Genomic DNA, 18,777 nt, shown 5'->3' on the forward strand with positions numbered 1-18,777 from the left:
ATATATATATATATATATATATATATATATATATATATATATATATATATATATATATATATACTGTATATATATGGTATAATATAACATGACCTATGCTGCATCCTGAAACAGTATTGGACAATTATTATCATGAATACTATAGTCATTCATTTAATTTAATCTCAGTAATTAAGTAAATTTAAGCTGTCTGAGAGTGATAAAGCTGTGTGCTTGGAAGCGGCACTAATGTAAGATCCCAGTTTGCTGTTTCTGATCAGAACCATTACTCCATTGGGAACTGGGGGATTTGTTCTCGTCACTTGCCAGCTCCCATTTTCCGTTGGCTATGAGTAAGAGCCCCTGATCCGAAACATTCCTGTGATGGTTCTGTTTACTCTTCCATGATTCTGCCATCACACACAGGCCTGACCACAATGGACCATCCCGCTTTGTCTCCCGGTTCACTCCACCCTGTCGCTACAATTACAGTAATGCTAGAACTGTACTAGATCAGCTTGAAAGGATGACGTCGACAAATACCACCACCATAGATCTGTCCGACTGGCCCTTCCATTCCCTGTCTATACTGTAGAGGATTGAAATGCATTCTCCTCATTGTTATGTAGGTGTGCTCGAGGGTGTTGTTCAGTCAGGGATCTCAATCCTTAAAGATCAGCTCAAAATAGACAACAATGAAATAACTAGGAGGGGACTTGGGCTTCGCTGTTGTGTTTAATCAATATCCCACACATGCCTGACTTTGATTAATGTCCTCATTGCAGGCTTCTCATGTGGGCTGGTAATGTGGCTCCTTATGTTGTGTTGCATCTCTGAATCAGTGGAATTTTTTTTTAGACAGGACAGTTTTATGAAGCAGACGTTATTTATGTACAAGAGCACTTGTAGTACTACAGCTCTCAAAGAGATCGTTCAGCCAAAAAATTTGTTCATTTACTCACCCTCATGGTGTCCCAAAGCTATATGACATTTTATTTCTGCTGCGGATCATAAAAGAACATATTTTGGAAGTCAGTGAGGTTCATACAACACTGCCTCCCATTGAGATTTTGAGACATTTTTTCAAAATGCCCTTTTCTGTTTCACAGAATGAAGACATACATGTTTGGAACAGCATGAGGGTGCGTAAGTGAGGACAGAATTTTCATTTTTAGGTGATCTGTCCCTTTAAAAGTTTGGCTTTAAAACAAATATTGATTCTTGTTGTAAGGTGCTCTGTAGAAGGACAAAACAGTTATGGAAATTACTTTAATTTCCCAGTCAGCCTCTTCTCTGAGGCACTCCTTTATTTTGAACCAAATTATGAGGTGGCTTTTGTTTGTGTGCACAAGAAGCTTCATGAAATGGTCATTATCTGCTTATCTTTGTGTGCGATATCAAACACGGTAAAAGCCTGATGTCTGTGTGTTCATCCTTTGAGAAATTGCACCTCTCTAAAAGGTACAAAGTACACCACATAACCATAAATCTGCCCCATGAACATAGCTTCAGGCTTTTTATTTATTCATCATTGGTGTGCATTTGTGTGTTCTGAGAAGATCTTTTTTCATGTATCTTTTAAAAGCAGACAGTTAGTGGAGCTATAATCTATGACTGCTTCTAAGCTGAATATAAAGGTTGCATGGGCATATATGACCAGTTTTGATAGCCAGTTGAAATATGTGAATTTTATTTTGTTTTATTTTTTTATTTTTATATTTTTGTAGTTAACTAATCAGCTAGTTGCTTGTCTCGTATAGCAAGAAATGTTGAGAAATGCAAAAGTACGTATGAGTTTCTCTGAGGTGATGTTGTTGTTGTGTAGTCGGTTGTGGAAGGACAGGTGGCCGGTTTGCAAATATTGGCTTGAATTTGTTCAAAGCAAACAGGATTAGATGACGTATAATCATATTTACTTTGAGAAATAAATTTTTTTGGCCAGCATTGAAAATGCTATGTATAATTGGATGGATATGTATAATTTATTCTGGGAAAAACAAACCTTATTAAAGAAGCATATGTACTTTGTCTAGCTACAGTTTACAATCCAAGCCCACCCAGATGTACTCTCACATTCATAGGAGAAAATTCCCTCTTAATGAAATTAAAAATAAATACTCTATACATCTCATTTCTTCTGATCGTCTGCAATTTGTCTTTCACTGTGCAGCATTTTCAGACAAACTAGAAGTCAATGAAACTTGTCACTCTTTATTTTATTTTATTGTAATTTCGTTTATTTTTATTTATTTTTTATTGAACATGAATTGGAAAATACTCTATACGTATTTAGATTAAAGATACAAGTATTTAGAAGTAAAATACACTAAAAGCAGTTTACAAATATTTATTTTATAGGGATTAATTATTGTCCACCTGTTTTTATCCATCTCCTGGCTAATATGTGACTGACCAACAAACCTACGACAAGATAGTGTTACTATATGGATGAAATGATCTGTATATATTGAACTGTCAGGAGATGAGATGACTCTCTTGATCCTGAGTTTATAAACTGCCATCTATATGATGATGCACTGTCACCTTGTCTCATCAGCTGCACTATTCGTATTTCAGCGCCATCCACATAACCATAAATCTGCCCCATGAACATAGCTTCAGGCTTTTTATTTATTCATCATTGGTGTGCATTTGTGTGTTCTGAGAAGATCTTTTTTCATGTATCTTTTAAAAGCAGACAGTTAGTGGAGCTATAATCTATGACTGCTTCTAAGCTGAATATAAAGGTTGCATGGGCATATATGACCAGTTTTGATAGCCAGTTGAAATATGTGAATTTTATTTTGTTTTATTTTTTTATTTTTATATTTTTGTAGTTAACTAATCAGCTAGTTGCTTGTCTCGTATAGCAAGAAATGTTGAGAAATGCAAAAGTACGTATGAGTTTCTCTGAGGTGATGTTGTTGTTGTGTAGTCGGTTGTGGAAGGACAGGTGGCCGGTTTGCAAATATTGGCTTGAATTTGTTCAAAGCAAACAGGATTAGATGACGTATAATCATATTTACTTTGAGAAATAAATTTTTTTGGCCAGCATTGAAAATGCTATGTATAATTGGATGGATATGTATAATTTATTCTGGGAAAAACAAACCTTATTAAAGAAGCATATGTACTTTGTCTAGCTACAGTTTACAATCCAAGCCCACCCAGATGTACTCTCACATTCATAGGAGAAAATTCCCTCTTAATGAAATTAAAAATAAATACTCTATACATCTCATTTCTTCTGATCGTCTGCAATTTGTCTTTCACTGTGCAGCATTTTCAGACAAACTAGAAGTCAATGAAACTTGTCACTCTTTATTTTATTTTATTGTAATTTCGTTATACGTATTTAGATTAAAGATACAAGTATTTAGAAGTAAAATACACTAAAATCAGTTTACAAATATTTATTTTATAGGGATTAATTATTGTCCACCTGTTTTTATGCATCTCCTGGCTAATATGTGACTGACCAACAAACCTACGACAAGATAGTGTTACTATATGGATGAAATGATCTGTATATATTGAACTGTCAGGAGATGAGATGACTCTCTTGATCCTGAGTTTATAAACTGCCATCTATATGATGATGCACTGTCACCTTGTCTCATCAGCTGCACTATTCGTATTTCAGCGCCATATTTGGAATACTTGTCTAAACATAATCCATCTGTATGTGTACTTCAGGGAAAATGATGGTGTTCCAGACTTCCCCATCAGACAGAACGTGCTACATTCTTTTCCACTGCCTTCAAAAGCGAGTAGAAATAATATGGCTGGGCTGAACTTGGAAACTTTGGCACAGAGTTTCTCTGCCGTAGCCAGAGGTTTCAGAGCCACTCCTATCTCAGTTTACACAAACCCTCAGTGTTTGCTGTCTCTGGAGGGACGCTATAGTCAGCACTGCCTCCATTGCCATTTCTTACCCAGAAACCCTTCTCTGCTCTTCTGGGTTTTCCCAAAATCAACAAACAAGACTTATGTTTACGATGAGGGTATGATGACTTATTTATTTTGAATTTGTAATGTGTTTCAATTTATTGCACACATGTGATGAGTCTAATCTCTGGGCTTGTACTTAGTTTGAAAACCTCACTGTAGTGTTACAGCATTGAGCTTTTTCAGCAGTTGCGACTATTTGTGTTCTGAGTGTTTTCAGTCTGGCTATGGATGGGCCTGTTTTTCTTCAGCACATTACAGTGCCTACTAGCCTGTTGTGTCTGTGTCCAGGGTTTACTACCACTCAGAATGAAGGACTGCCACTGTGTACATAGTAGTCCAGGCTGGGATTATTTTTGTCAGGCATTTTCCAGGAACACTTAAGACTGTAAGGGCTTCACAACTGCCTGCTGTGAAAATACCATTATACACTGAGATTTTGGCCTGGAATTCTCATCAGTATTGATCCCCTTCTGACATAGCTGAAAATCACATTGGAGTAATGAACACTCAGAGGGTTTGTAGTGGTACTTATACTTGAAATACTGTTTTTTTTTTCTTCTTCTTTTATTATCATGTCAACATTCAATTATAATGCATCAGAGTGCCAAGGTTTATATTCTGAAGAACTGATTGGAAAGGACTTACTGACCTGGTAATGACCCAGGGGTCAGAAAGGACATACTGTATGTTAACATGCAGAATACTGATGGAAAATTCAGACCGATGGATCATATTTTCAGCTACAGTCTGCAAGCCCTTCGTACATGCTTATAAAACCATATAGAATATTTTCATAAGGACAAATACAGATTGGGCTCCATTAATTATTTTCATGTGCAAAATAAGTTGTGTATGGCCTTGTTTCTCTTCAGAAATTCCAAGAGTTGCCTGAATTTAAATTATTACGTTAAATGATGAAGGTAAAACAATATCTGTTATAGATTCCCAACTCAGTCCACCTTGTATTAGAATATTTTACGTTGGTTTTATATAAAATAGGTGTGCTTAGTAACCATTATAACTAAGGGGACTTTTTGTTTTCAAAAATGAGTGTTTCTGAATGCTCTTTAGCAGGTAGTCTTTTGTCTGATTTTGCATAGGGCTTTATAATAGAGAATTCTAAGGTGAATCCAAATGGGTTCACACACCGCTTCTCAAATTGGTATTTGCTGTGTGGTCAAGACCAGTGCTTAGTCTGTTGAGACGCAGATAACTTCCCTCAGCATGCTTCACATAGAGAATTTATAAGTGATCTCATAGAGATCATTACTGGCAACAGAAGTCATGATTTACCACCTTATTTGTTATTTATTTTCTTTGTTCACTGTTCTTTGTCTATTGGCTGTACAGGTATTTCAAAAAATGTAGCTTAAACTTTGAAGTGCATTAGAAGTGCACTTTTTTATCTAGGCAAAAGTGAGTTAATCAGAAATGTGGATCTGTAATATGTTGAAAAGCATTCCTGAAATAACTATGAACTTCATTACACATTCCTGCCTTAATCTTCTATTAGCACTGCCAGGTCCGAGCCGGATTCTCAGCCAAACCGCAGTACTGTGGGCCATATGCTAAATGCATTAAACTGAGAACCAGACTGTGTCTTGTAGCTTTAACTGCCTTGTGATTGTATTCATTAATTGATTATATTTTCAGTGGAGATGCATACCAAATAATACAGGAAAGGATCGTTTGAGGAGGTAAAAGATTTGCCGCCTTATTGAATCAAACCCCGCCATTTCCTGTGCCTGAGTCTGCGCTCCGCTCCACACTCTCCATATAAGGCAATGGTATTTGCATGAAGGAACGGCCTGCCATGTAAGCATGGATCTAAGACTGGTGCTGCTGACATTTTTCAACTGCTGTTGGATTACAGTGGGGAAATGATCTGTTACAGTATTTTCTGGTGAGGATTTAGCAAAGAGAACAATGGATTTTTTCACCCTCCTTTTTATGAATGAAGCATTTCTTCTTTCCGTGATGTTTTTTTTTGTGAAGTTGTACATTTTTTAAAAGTGCCACACATGTAATAAGTGGGTAAAATAAAGGGCAGATCTTCATTTGTGTTCACGCTTTTTTTGTCAAAATAAACAAACAAACAAACAAATGCCAGCCAGACCCAGTGGGATGAATGGTGTTATTGTAGCCAGGGATGGGCAGTATTTCATGTATTTAAAATACGTAGTTGAAATAGACCGCAGACGTGTGCAGTGTAAATTGTCAAAGCATTAATGGTAGGGAAAGCCCCTTATACTGGAGAGTGGCTACATATTATGTGTTTCTTGGAGGTTATAGTACAGTGAAGAATGATCATATGACTTTTTACATATGCCATGTGACCTGTAAATGCGAAAAAGCCGTTTCCATTGCAGTTTTGCGAATTATTCCTTTTTCGCATTACCTGAAAAACCACCTCATGTGAGCGTAAAAACTTTTTTGCGATATATGGGCGTTTTTGTGAAATTAACATGTTTCCATTAGTCGTATTTTCAATTCACAATTTCAATTTGCGCAATTTGAAGGGTAATGGAAACGCGCCTATTGTAGCCTCCCTCATTAGTAGTATACTATACTCTCCAGATGTGCCATTCACCAGTGTGGAGAATCACATTACACTGACCACACAGCTGCTCCTTAGTCAATTAATACGACGAATGTCTTAATTTATCATGCACCATCTAGCATCAGATGTTTCTGCATCATCCATGGCAATGCAGTATGTCATGGTGCATTCTTATGACAGTAAGACCGTATTCCTGAGTTGTTGAAATGTATGACTTTTAAAAAAAATCTTGCTAACTTGCATGTACAAAATATTATACTATTGTACAATTACGATATAATATATAATGATTTATTTTTTGCAGCACCCTCATAAATTGAATAAATACATGAAGCAGAAACACACCAGATACACATTTTTAATTCATCTTTGTGTAGAAGTTGTATTTTTGTAGTAAAGGGACATTGCCAACTTGCTACAAACAAAATTATTTGAATGGACCTGACATCGTAATTACAATTTGTACAAACTGGTAAATACAAACTTCCCTGGTGGACTTGTGAGACATTGTCATGCCCCACGTTTACCATATGCTCATGCTTTCATACAAACCCAATTAGCGCCATCTTGCATCGCAGATATCAGATAACTTTGGTCTGAATATTACTGTATTGCTGTTGCAGTGTTCTTTTCATATTTTTGGTCAGTAGTTGCATACTAAGCTGTAAAATCAATCAGTCAGGTGTTTATGGCTAAATAAACCCCTTAACACAGATATAGAGGTTTCGTGCCTTTACAAGGCTGTCATATTCCCGCTGTTTCTAATAGTAAGCATTAATGTAAAGTTGTTAGGGTTGAGATATTTTATTGCCGGGTTATTTTAAATCCTGATTGGTGTCTTCCCAGGGAGTTTGGGATTTTGGCCTTGCATGATGCAGATGGGTATAATTTTTGTCATGGTGTAAATAATGCCTGCTGTTCCTGGGTGAACCACAGCACAAGTGTAGTGAACTTAAGCCTCCCTTGTTTCCGGTGTTCCTTTACAAAATGGAACACTTTCATCCCTAAATAAGCCTAGTGGGACCAACTATAGCTCTTTAAAAGCAGAGATGCTGTTTTCTTCCTTGCTTGACTTTGTGTGGTCTATAACTTTGAGTCCTGGACAGTAGGTGTGGTCCTTGTGCATTTTGTAAAGACTTCTCCAGAAAGAAGAGAGTGAAATTACAATGTTGTGCTCTAGTCCATTGCGATTGTGTTTTTGATTAACTTTCTGCGAATTTTCACTCAGAAATTGCTAGTAAATTTCACAAATAATAACTAAGAAACAGCAAGTAACACATTGAATTAAACATGAAATTTTGGAGTAGAAAGACTGAAATAGTACTTTCTTGAAAAAAACGTACTCCAGTAAACTATGTTTTAAATACAACTTTGAAAAAGCATTTCTTTTTACAATGTAATGAATTGTTTACTAATTTAAAAAGTTTAACACATAAGGGAGCAACAACAGATGTAGGAATGTAGTTATCAAATTAAATGATACAAGTGAGCACTTCAAACTGTTAAATGTCGTTCTTCTTCTTTGTCTTTGTCTTCTTATTTTTATTATTTAAGTCTCATTTAAGTAATTGTGTGTTCGCATTCTGTTTTTGCAGCTCTTTATGAAGCTCTGCTTTGGCTCTTAGTTTATGAGGAACATGTGCTGGGAATGAAGACGTTCATCTTGTTTCCAGGTGTTTATGTGTCCCATGGTGTGACAGTGATGTGAATTCAAACATTGTGAAAGGGTTCAATAGAATTAGAAAAACAGGTGCAGGACAATGAATGCTCTCGCTGTAATATAATGCAAGAATAAACTAAACAAAACAGTCTGTAAAGGTCTGAAAGGAGTGTTTACTGTTTTGTTTAAAACGCTGCCTTCCTCCTTAATTGTTTTTGAGCATGCTCCACTACTAATAATGTTCAAGTGAGGTTTCCTATTGTTGTCATGGTGTTGAGCATTTATAGTGTTTCTTTATTTTCCTGTAATTTACCTCAAACTTGTACTGTGCTTGTTTACAATGGCAAGTTAATTAGTCCTTCAAGGGAGGGAAAAAATCTTCCATACTTGGTGTGCTTCTTTTTTCCTGCTTTCATTGTCATGACATTCCTTAGCTTGGGAAAATTGCTGTAAGAAAATAATATAGACAAATGTGGCCTTCGAATCAGACTAATGCACTAATGATTTAACATTACAGAGGAAAATGTTTAAAACAGCAGTGCGTTTGGATCATGTGCTCTCCAAGCAGTACACTCACTGTCTGTGTCTGTCTGGCTCTCTTTCTGTATCTGCCCTCTTTTCTTGAGTCCTTCTCTTTTGATGTCCTGTCAAATGCACTCGAGGCTTTGTGTCATTCTGAGTAAGGGTCTGGTTCCTCACGGGCCATTGTGACCTCAGAACAGTAGCCAGAAGCCATTGACTTACATCCCATGATGAATGACCCAAGCTCTCCGGAGACACACCTGTGCAAAAACATTACCAGAGTGGAAGCACAATGGGAAGAGAGGTAAAAGAAGGGGACGAGGGAGAAGAGGAGGAATGGTGAGAACATCAGGCGAAGATCAAAAGAAGTGTTTGTAGTGCTCAGGGAGCTTTAGGGAGACTCCTGACCATGCACTTTCATCCGTTAAGAAAAACTAAATCAACATCTGCTGCGGTGAAAAAGAACAAGCTGTGTTAAATGTGCCGCAGGCGGTGAATTGGACATGGTCATTTTGCTGACTGGACTGTTTGCTCACATTAACTGTTGTCAGCAATGTACTTTGTTTATCAGCGTTCATGACTGAATGAGATTCAGAATGAAGGTGTAATGTCTGTCCTTGGTAGCATTAAAAGCAGTTGCAAAATGTTGTTTCTGAACAGGTCTCTCATTGACTTCTTAGCCCCCCATCTGCCACTGTACAACCAAACAGGTAGTTTGACCCAACAGGGCTTTCACGATAACTTACATATGGCTAATAGTGCAATATATTAAGAATCACAATATCAAGGAGAAATTAATTCATACCCAGCTGTGGCGATTCATTGCCGGTTTTGAACGCGATTTTGTATAGCTTGTCAGTGAATTACGGCTCTGTGTAGTAAATGCCGCTCCATCTGAAAGCACGTGCTGGAGATTTACTACTAATCACAGAAGCGGCTTTACTGACGAGATGCGCATGAAAATCACATTTGATTTTTTTGCACAGCCCTACCCCGCTGATTAATAACCATTTAAGCTAGCCTAAGCTGGTTCAATGGTCTTAGTTGCAGAGTTATTTCAGTGTTATTTACATACTACTGTGATATTTAGGCTATTAACGTTTTGAACTTTTTTTCTTCAGTTTTCATTTTAATTTTAGTTTAAGTAATGTAAGTTTTAATAATTGATTTTTTTTTTGCTTTTATAATTTTTATAAATTTTATTTTACTTTTATAATTTATTTATTTTACCTGGTTTTAGAGTGTTTATAAGCCAATTTTAAGTGGCTGTCCAGTCCAGTTTGGCCAGGCTGAAAGGCAATCTTAAACCAGCTAAGACTAACAAACAATCTTAGGCTGGTTTAAGTGATTTTTTTCCCCAGCAGGGTAATCATCTTACTTTTTGGAAGAATTTTAGTGACGATAATGTAGTGAAGTAAAATAGTGCTGTTACTTGGGTACACTTGGCTTGCTACAACTAGTATACTGTGGTTCAATACCACCCAAAACTCTTACAGTACCATTCATTGAGAAAAAAGCTGCTCATACAAACAGAGCAATGTTTCGAAAGGTCAACAGAGCTGCAATATTTACACTCTTTGAGGAAGTCAGCCTATTAATGGCTTACTTACAGTTGTCTCTGTATGTAAAATTTGAGCGAAAGTATTTCAGCTTTAAAATATATAATGCAATCTTCAAAGAGAAATGTAGTTATAGAGTCTATTTGTCTTTGGATATGCTAATACAGTTTCAGCCAGTTAGCCTGCTACATAAAATCTTTGGGTGTGTATACAGTCTAACGAGAGTTTTTTGTTTGTGTTTGCTTTCACAGGGGAGCCGGGGACACTACCGGTACCACTGGCAAAGCCACAATGTCAAGCAGAGTGGTGTGGATGATATGGTGTTGCTCTCCAAGATCAATGAGGACGCCATTGTGGAAAACCTCAAGAAGAGATATATGGATGACTTTATTTTTGTATCCTTGTCCAGCTGTAAATAAATCATAAATCCTTAGTCTTACTAAGTTGGTAATATCTCAATCTGATATAAAACTGACCCTAAATACAGATGTCTTCTATCTGAGTTTTTGCAGATGGATGTTTTTTCTGTGGCTCACTAGAAAACTGTTGTTGGACACTTGAGTATAGATGAGATCTTGATTGGGTTTATTTTGACCAAAGCTTCACTAAACACTAACATTTAACAATGACGAAAGTTGTTCTTGAACTCTATGGTACAACTTCCAAATCCATGTTGTCCTATTTTCCCACAGTAGCAGGGACTATGTTTGATCAAGGCCGTATGTGTGATTCTGAGAGCTTTGTAACAACAGGTTGTTGAAGGCGGACGAAGAATGCTGGTTTATCTTTCTTCATTATGAACCCAATGTTCTTGACAGGGTTCATGTCTAATTCGTCACACATTACTGGCACTAAAAATGACCCTCTTGATAAAACGTACCATTTCTTGATGAAAACCTCACTACCAGTGTATTTCTATTTTCTGCCATATTAGGTTTATGGAGTCTTAGCAGACTCTGGTCATTTTGGTCCAGAATCAGTCCTGTGATTGTGGTCAGAAAATAGAAACAACACCAAAGTGTTCCAGTCAGCAGCATATGGAACTGAGGTCATGGCGCGCCAGGCTCAATACTTCCTTTATTTGCAGTGAGCAACTTACGGCCAGGCGGCCAAATAGCTCAACTCACTCACTGCCGGCTATTGCCTTCTCACTGCATTCAGAGAAGAGCAACAGCGTCTTAATAAGGCTCTGACCCAATAACCAAAATCTTCACTGCTGCCACATATAACTCTTTACTGATGTCACCAGTCCATTATTCACACTCGGGCCATTTTTCATCTGCCAGTCCAGCCAAAGTTTTATGAATGTCCTCTGAGTATTAACAACCACAATGAGTAAAATGGTCCATGAGGTTTTCCTCTATTGTGAATGCTAAACCCCTAATAGTTTTCAGAAAGAGAGTTTTCCATCTAATTGATTCTCAGAGAAAGACACATTTTGTAAAGAAATAGTTAAAGGGACAGTTCACCCACAAATTAACGTTCTGTCATCGTTAAAGGGGTCATATGACGTTGCTAAAAAAGAACATTATTTTGTGTATTTGGTGTAATGAAATGCGTTTATGCGGTTTAAGGTTCAAAAAACACATTATTTTCCACATACTGTACATTAGTGTTTCTCTTCTATCCCCCGCCTTTCTGAAACGCGTCGATTTTTACAAAGCTCATCGTTCTGAAAAGCGAGGTGTGCTCTAATTGACTAGCTATCCAGTGCGTTGTGATTGGCCAAATTCCTCAAGCGTGTGATGTAAATGTTACGCCCCTTACCATACCTCTCAGGAGATCAAAGTATTCTAGTTTCTTTTATCCTTACACTGTGATGCCATGTCCCAGTGCGACGAGACAAAACCATTAAAACCCATTATAAACAAGGCATTTGTTGCATCCAGTGGGGACATAATTACTGATTATAATTACTTATACTGTCTTTTTACGCGTTGCGTTGCATCACGCCGCATAAACATAAAACCATGTCTGCATTTGTGATCGGAGAAATGACAAACAACTAGCACTGCTCTACACTGCTCAAAACTCGCGTTTGAATCATCTGTGGCAAATCCTTTAAATATGAAAATGTACTTACAGACTGTGAGTCAGCATTATTTGTCAGCATCATAGACTGTGGTCAGCATGCGTGCCGAAGGGGAAACAGGGGAACTCAATTCACCGGAACACCGGCATTGTAGGCTAGTCTCCCAGGAAACAGTCATCGTCCTCCGTAAAATGCGCTGCACACATCTGAATATTTGGTTTGAACTGTTCTGGAACAGTGTTGTAAATACAACTTAACCACTGATTTCTAGTTGTGTCCTTTGGAAGACCAAACAAAGTAGATTCACTTTCACAATGAAACATACAGCGTCTCCACAACATGGCGGCGGTGGCAAAAATACTACAGCGAGAATCAAAGTTATGCCTTCTTTCTTTGCGTGAACATTTGTGCGGTGTTATGCAAATCTTCCCACACAGTGACGAAGACATGTGGGGGCGTGTTTAAACGAGGCGTTTTAGGAGGGTGTGGACTAGTCTTAACTTTTATAAAGAATATCTCTTTGGGTTTGAGACTTTAGTCTTTGCAACTTTAGGGATCTTATCTATTCCCGAACAGCTTGTAACACTCCAAAGAAAAAGGAAAACTTGAAATCGCATCATATGAATCACTTCAAAACTTTATGACAGAAAGTCATTCTTCTGCAGAATACAAAAGAAGATATTTTGATGAACATTTTCAACTGTTTTGTCCATACAAACAGCTTTGGACCCAATTGACTTAGCATTTTCAAAATAGCATCTCTTGTGTTTCACAGGAGAAAGACCTTATAGATCATACAGGTTAAGAGTGACATGAGGGAGAGTAAAAAGTTACAGAATTTTAATTTTGGGGTGAACATTACTTTACTTGCCACCTTTCAGCAGTCTTTTGAGCCTTGACCTTCACCTGCAGACATACATCGGTCCTGTACTCATCTCAGTGAACCCTTTCAAACAAATGCCTTACTTTGGGGAGAAAGAAATAGAGATGTACCAAGGCGCGGTAAGTATTTTTTCATGGTTTTCTGAACACATTTAGTTCCATAGGTTTAGTTTTAGAGTATTATGTAACTTTGATTCACTACACACACTAATTAGGCTCATTTTTCTAAACTCAGTGATCTGTATCAAAACTGTCCTCATAAAGTTCTTTATGTAGTTCGATACCTTGAGGTTTCTGTAAACAGTAATTGCTCTAGTAATGATTTTAATAGAAGGAGGTTTTTAAAGTGTGTAGACGTGGTACAAATGCTTTTAACAGCTGCATTCTTAGTCAGAAAAATAGCTGCGCAGACCTACCTTACCCATTAAAGCCACCTGGCTATACCGCCACAGAACAGCATGTACCGGTCTATCTTCTTAACCACTCTTGGCCAGAGCTCTAGGCTCCTCATCAAGCTTCTAGTTCCTGTCAATAAGATGTTTGAATGTGTTCTTACTTATATGCTACACAGTAGCTTATTTATAAATGTGAGCTCATGCAATGCTAAACATGAACTGTAATGTTAATTATGAAATGAATCTGCTTCCCTCCATTTCTCCCTCTCTCTCAGGCTCAGTATGAGAACCCTCCTCATATCTACGCTCTAGCCGATAACATGTATAGAAACATGATGATTGATCGTGAGAACCAGTGTGTCATTATCAGGTGAGAGAACTTTCTAACTTTAACGCTGAACATCAGACTTAAGTTCATTGTACTATAGGTGCTTTTAGTCACAAGTATCTTAATTCGTAATTATCATAAATGGTCTAGCTGTTTATTAGTATTCTTAATTTCATTTTTAACTGAAATATTTACATATCATTCTGATTAATTAATGAAATTGAGAAAACCCCTCAGATGAAGATAGTTTGGAATAAAACACATTATTCTGCCGTGGCAGATGAATAAATTGTTGTGAAAAATGGCTTTAAAAGTCAGTGTATTGGTTGTTTTATTTTTTAATTTTATTTGTATTTATCTAGCCTTTTATCTTTTTATTCTATTCATTATATTTTAATTCTGGTATATGTACACATATTTGGTTGCGTATCATCCTGCTGTTTGTCAAATCAATCAATTTACATACGGGTCAGGGGGCATGATTAAGTGCATTATTTTTGAATGTGTTATTCTTTTATATAATTATTTGTACTAGATTAACATGTTAAATTGTACGTACAGACATTCATGTGTTTTCTCCAGTCTGTTTATGTGAAATGTGGGAAAGGCTTGACATACAATTAGGTTTGGTATGACATCAATGCTGACATTGCAATGGGAGAGTCAATGGACTGTCAGAGTGAATAAGTCGTCATTACTGTTTTGGTTATACGAATGAGGGTGTATGGTTAAAATACGGTGGAATAGAACAGATTCAATGAGCCCGAGAACTTCAGCGGTGCCCTTTGAATGTGCATTTCACTAATAATCGATGAGCATAACCTTTCTCCCTTTTGATGAAATAACAATAGGCAAAGTAATTTTATATTCTTTGGTCTTTATTTTGTAAATTTTTTTCTCCAGGATGTACGAGACACAAAGCACAAGTGCTTTTGTAACCTGTGCTTCCTGCTTGAGCACAGGAAATGCTCTTGTAAGGCCCTTAGAGGGACCATCTGCTACTGTAAATGGGAGGAAACTCCACTGAATAGTCATTTGCGATTGGTGTAATATTGCGGGGGGTTCTTCCTGATGGAGACGGCGATCAGAGAGCTAAAGTCTGACTCGCCTTAACCAAAACATGAGCCAATGAGTCAAGAAACAATTTTCTTGATTGGAGACCCACATGAGACATTATGAGTTAAATTGAGTGTCAAGTGAAGACTCTGGATTGGTATAGTGGTTGACCGATATATCGCCAAGGCTGATATATCAGCCGATATTTGGCATTTTTTAAATATCGGCATTGGCCGATATGTTTTTCTGTTTGCCCGATATGTTCGAGATTTTTATTTTGATGGCTCTGAGAATGGCAGCTCGTGAACACACAGCGCTCACATTCTTCCTCTTCATTGTTTGCTGTCGCTATTTAACAGATCTGTCCAATACAGATAAAAGTCTGTCTAATAATCAGATAGAACTGTTAAACTAAGGAATTAAAAGGTATACAAAAAAGTATTATAACGATAGCTTTGATATTATTAGTAATGGAAAAGCAAACATTATAATACTTTCTCGTTTACCGTCAGCATTCAGCAAATACGCATTTATATAATTTCAGCAAATCTTTGAATGTCTAATAAACATTAATTTCACAAACTTTGCTCGAATCCAGCTGTAAGATCTTGTGCAATGCAGCATTTTGATCCTAGAAATGATCGCGTTGGACTGGAGGAGAGTTCAGCTTCACTGAGACGCACAATCGACAAAATTTAAACTTATTTCAAACTATGCTGTGCTTTATCCATTTTCCCAGTCATATTCATGTCATTTTCACTGTGTGCTGTATGTAAAATGAGTGTTACCTTGGCTTTATTCTAAATAAAATGATTCAGTAGTGTGGAAATGTATTGTCAACACTGTTCTGTGATTTCTAAATAAAATATCTTAGAAACTGAAAAGTTCTAGCATATATTTATTAGTAACTAAAACCCACAGCTTCACTATTAGTAGAGAGACGCTGCCAGGTAGAATTAATTCACACACGCAATCACTCTCTCACTAATGCATTCATATAAATGTAATCTTTACTGTGCTACTTTATCTGTATCTGATTTAGACCGAGCAGAAACCTGTGAGAAATATAACGACCCAAAGACAAAAGAACTGATAAAAATGAGCAGTGGGCAAAAAAGTGGGCAGCGCTGTGTCATATGATATGCCATAGCTGTGCACAAGGTGTTTGAGTCTCAGCTCAAAGTTCCACTCGACTCGACTTTCATCACATAAATGTTGACTTTAAAATATACACTGTATATTGACTTTTTATCGGGCATCGGTCACCCTGCTCTCTTAAGATATTGGCATCGGCTGTCAAAAAAATATATATCGGTCGACCACTAGTTCTGTAGTGCTTTTAATATTACTCTGTTTGTTTGAGCTGTCCAACATGTCAACTTCTGGCTCAAGCAGTTGTGTAAGTTTGGGGCTAGGATATGTCTAGGAATTAGCAAGGAATTTACTTAATTTGTATGAACTTTGCCAAACAGCTCTCTCATATGGTGCTGCTAGTGGTGCAGTGTTTAAAAAAAGTTTGGGAAATTTTTGCCCACCTTAGTTTAAGAAAACATTTCATTTTTGGATGTAAATCAAGTGTCTGAATTCACCCTTCCACCCTGCAACATTATTGCATATGGGTAAACATAGTGAAGGAGTGGAAGTTGCAGAAAGGGAGATTTTCACTGCTGAGTCTGAGCTCTTTCTTTCAGATCTCATATTCACCTGTGGGCTGGATGGTGACTGTAGTGCTTACTTTATAGTAGATGACTTCAGTTTCAGCATTTTTCTCACCCTTTTGTTTGTATAGGGAGAAAGCTGCTTCCAGTTCAGTCAGACCACATAAAGAGACTGGAAGTGGAATTGTGATGATCCAGAATAGTAAACAAAACCTTCCATGAAATTGCTGCCCAGGCATCCTGTGGTCAAGCTGTATTTTGGTTGGGACGACAGGCACAGGTTTTTCTAAAGACCATTATGCATGAAGGACAGATCATTTTCACATGTCTGGTTACTGTTCAAAAGTTGTTGTTTTTTTTAAATGCCTCTTCTGCTGCATTTTATTGACCAACACAGTAAAACCAGTAATATAGTGTAATATTATTACAATTTAAAATAACTTTTTCTATTTAAAATGCAATTTATTCTTGTGATGGCATAGCTGTATTTTCAGCAGCCATTACTCCAGTCCAGGGGGGTATGGTCGTCCCCCTCGGTCCGTTCACCTGCTCCAGTCTTCAGTGTCACATGATCCTTCAGAAACCATTCTAATATGCTGATTTGGTGCTGAACTAACATTTCTTCTTATCAATGTTGAAAACAGTTGTGTTGCATAATATTTTGTGTAAACCATGATACAATTTTTTTCAGAACTCTTTGATGAATAGAAAGTTTAAAAGGCCATTGATTTGAAATAGGTTTTTTGTAACAATATCAAAGTCACTTTTGATCAATTTAATGTGTCCTTGCTGAAAAAACTTTTGAAAGGTATTGTATATTGCCTTAAGTGTAGGACTTTTTGGATCTTTCTTTTGGAATGTTGTGATTTTCATTGTCTGTAGTGGCTGTTGTTTGGTGGAAACAAGAAGGAAGGATGTGGCATTAAAATAGTCTCTCTTCCCCAACAGAGGAAGTAATTTACTGAATAAATTAGACTTTGCATGTGCTAAAGGACAGAATTAACGGATCATTCCACTGTAATTGGTAACACTTTGTCAACTTATTCGTATGGCAGCCCCTGTGGTCTGTACAGTATGATATACAAAAGCATTCACTCCCACCAGTGTGACCCAGTGCTGTATTTGCTGAGCTGATGTTTCTGCTACTGAATAATGAGTCGCATGACTCGTCATTTACTGAATGAGACTGAATGACTGATGTATCTCACTTTCTTTTCTTTTTGTGCCCATTTTTGGTCAGCAAACGTACACAGGAAGTTAAAAATGAGCATTACAGCATACAAATCACAAATCCCCCAAAGACATGTTTAAAAATAGCCATGGACAATTAATCTAAGTGGACTGAGTGTACAATGCAAGAGTGTGTTCCCAGAGCTTTCATCGCCTGTAGACGAGCAGGGACATTTCCTTTAAGGTGGAGAGCCTATAAACTTGCAAGACAAAGGAATGAGAACCACATGGCAGACTGAAGCTCTTGTAAGAACTCTTGGAGCCAGCATGAGAAGCTTTTCTGCATGTATGGCGAGGCTCTTACAATAGGATGAAGTGAAATTAAAGGTGTGTAGTACTGCTGCCGTGTGATGTAATGGACTTCTTACCGCTTACCCAAGCTTCCTTTAATGAGCCACAGCTGTGCCTTCTCAAAATGGCAATACTGACATCAGTAATAGAAGAAATACAGAAAAATAAACCAGCTTCTTCTGTCATCATTCGCCAAACCACATACATCTCAATGCGTATGGCCCTGCCAAAGGCAAAGGGCAGGCAGAAGGATGCAAGTAGAGGGTAAAGCAACTGAAGGACAAGAAATGGAACTACACGGGATTAATGAATGACATTTTCATCTGGTTTAATTTGAGTATAAGCATTTAGCAAATTTTCCTGCCCTGTTGACTGGATGCATTTGTGTACATGTACTGTACACTGCCGTTAAAATTTTTTGTTTTTTTACAACTTAATTCTTTTATTCAGCAAGCATGCCTTAAATTGATCAGAAGTGAACATTAAACATTTATAATGTTACAAAAGATTTCTATTTTCAAAGAAATGCTGTTCTTTTGAACTTTCTATTCATCACGTAATCCTGAATTAAGGTTTCCACAAAAATATTAAGCAGCACAGCATTTTCAACATGTTTCTGAATCTCCAAATAAGAAAATTAGACTGATTTCTGAAGGATCGCTGAAGACCTGCTG

General features: G+C 37.2%; 1 protein-coding gene across 1 annotated transcript in view; it reads left to right on the plus strand.

The window, feature by feature from the left end:
• The window catches only part of LOC107595093 (unconventional myosin-Ie-like), a 58,321-nt gene that overhangs the window by 10,619 nt on the left and 28,925 nt on the right, over positions 1-18,777 (plus strand). The window contains exons 2-5 of the mRNA XM_016285406.1: positions 10,483-10,626; positions 13,176-13,265; positions 13,816-13,913; positions 14,772-14,841. Coding sequence (XP_016140892.1) covers positions 10,483-10,626; positions 13,176-13,265; positions 13,816-13,913; positions 14,772-14,841 — 402 coding nt within the window. The remainder of the gene's footprint in view (positions 1-10,482; positions 10,627-13,175; positions 13,266-13,815; positions 13,914-14,771; positions 14,842-18,777) is intronic.

This window comes from Sinocyclocheilus grahami, unplaced genomic scaffold, assembly GCF_001515645.1.
Source record: "Sinocyclocheilus grahami isolate Dianchi unplaced genomic scaffold, SAMN03320097.WGS_v1.1 scaffold196.1, whole genome shotgun sequence".
NCBI classification, from domain to species: Eukaryota; Metazoa; Chordata; class Actinopteri; order Cypriniformes; family Cyprinidae; genus Sinocyclocheilus; species Sinocyclocheilus grahami.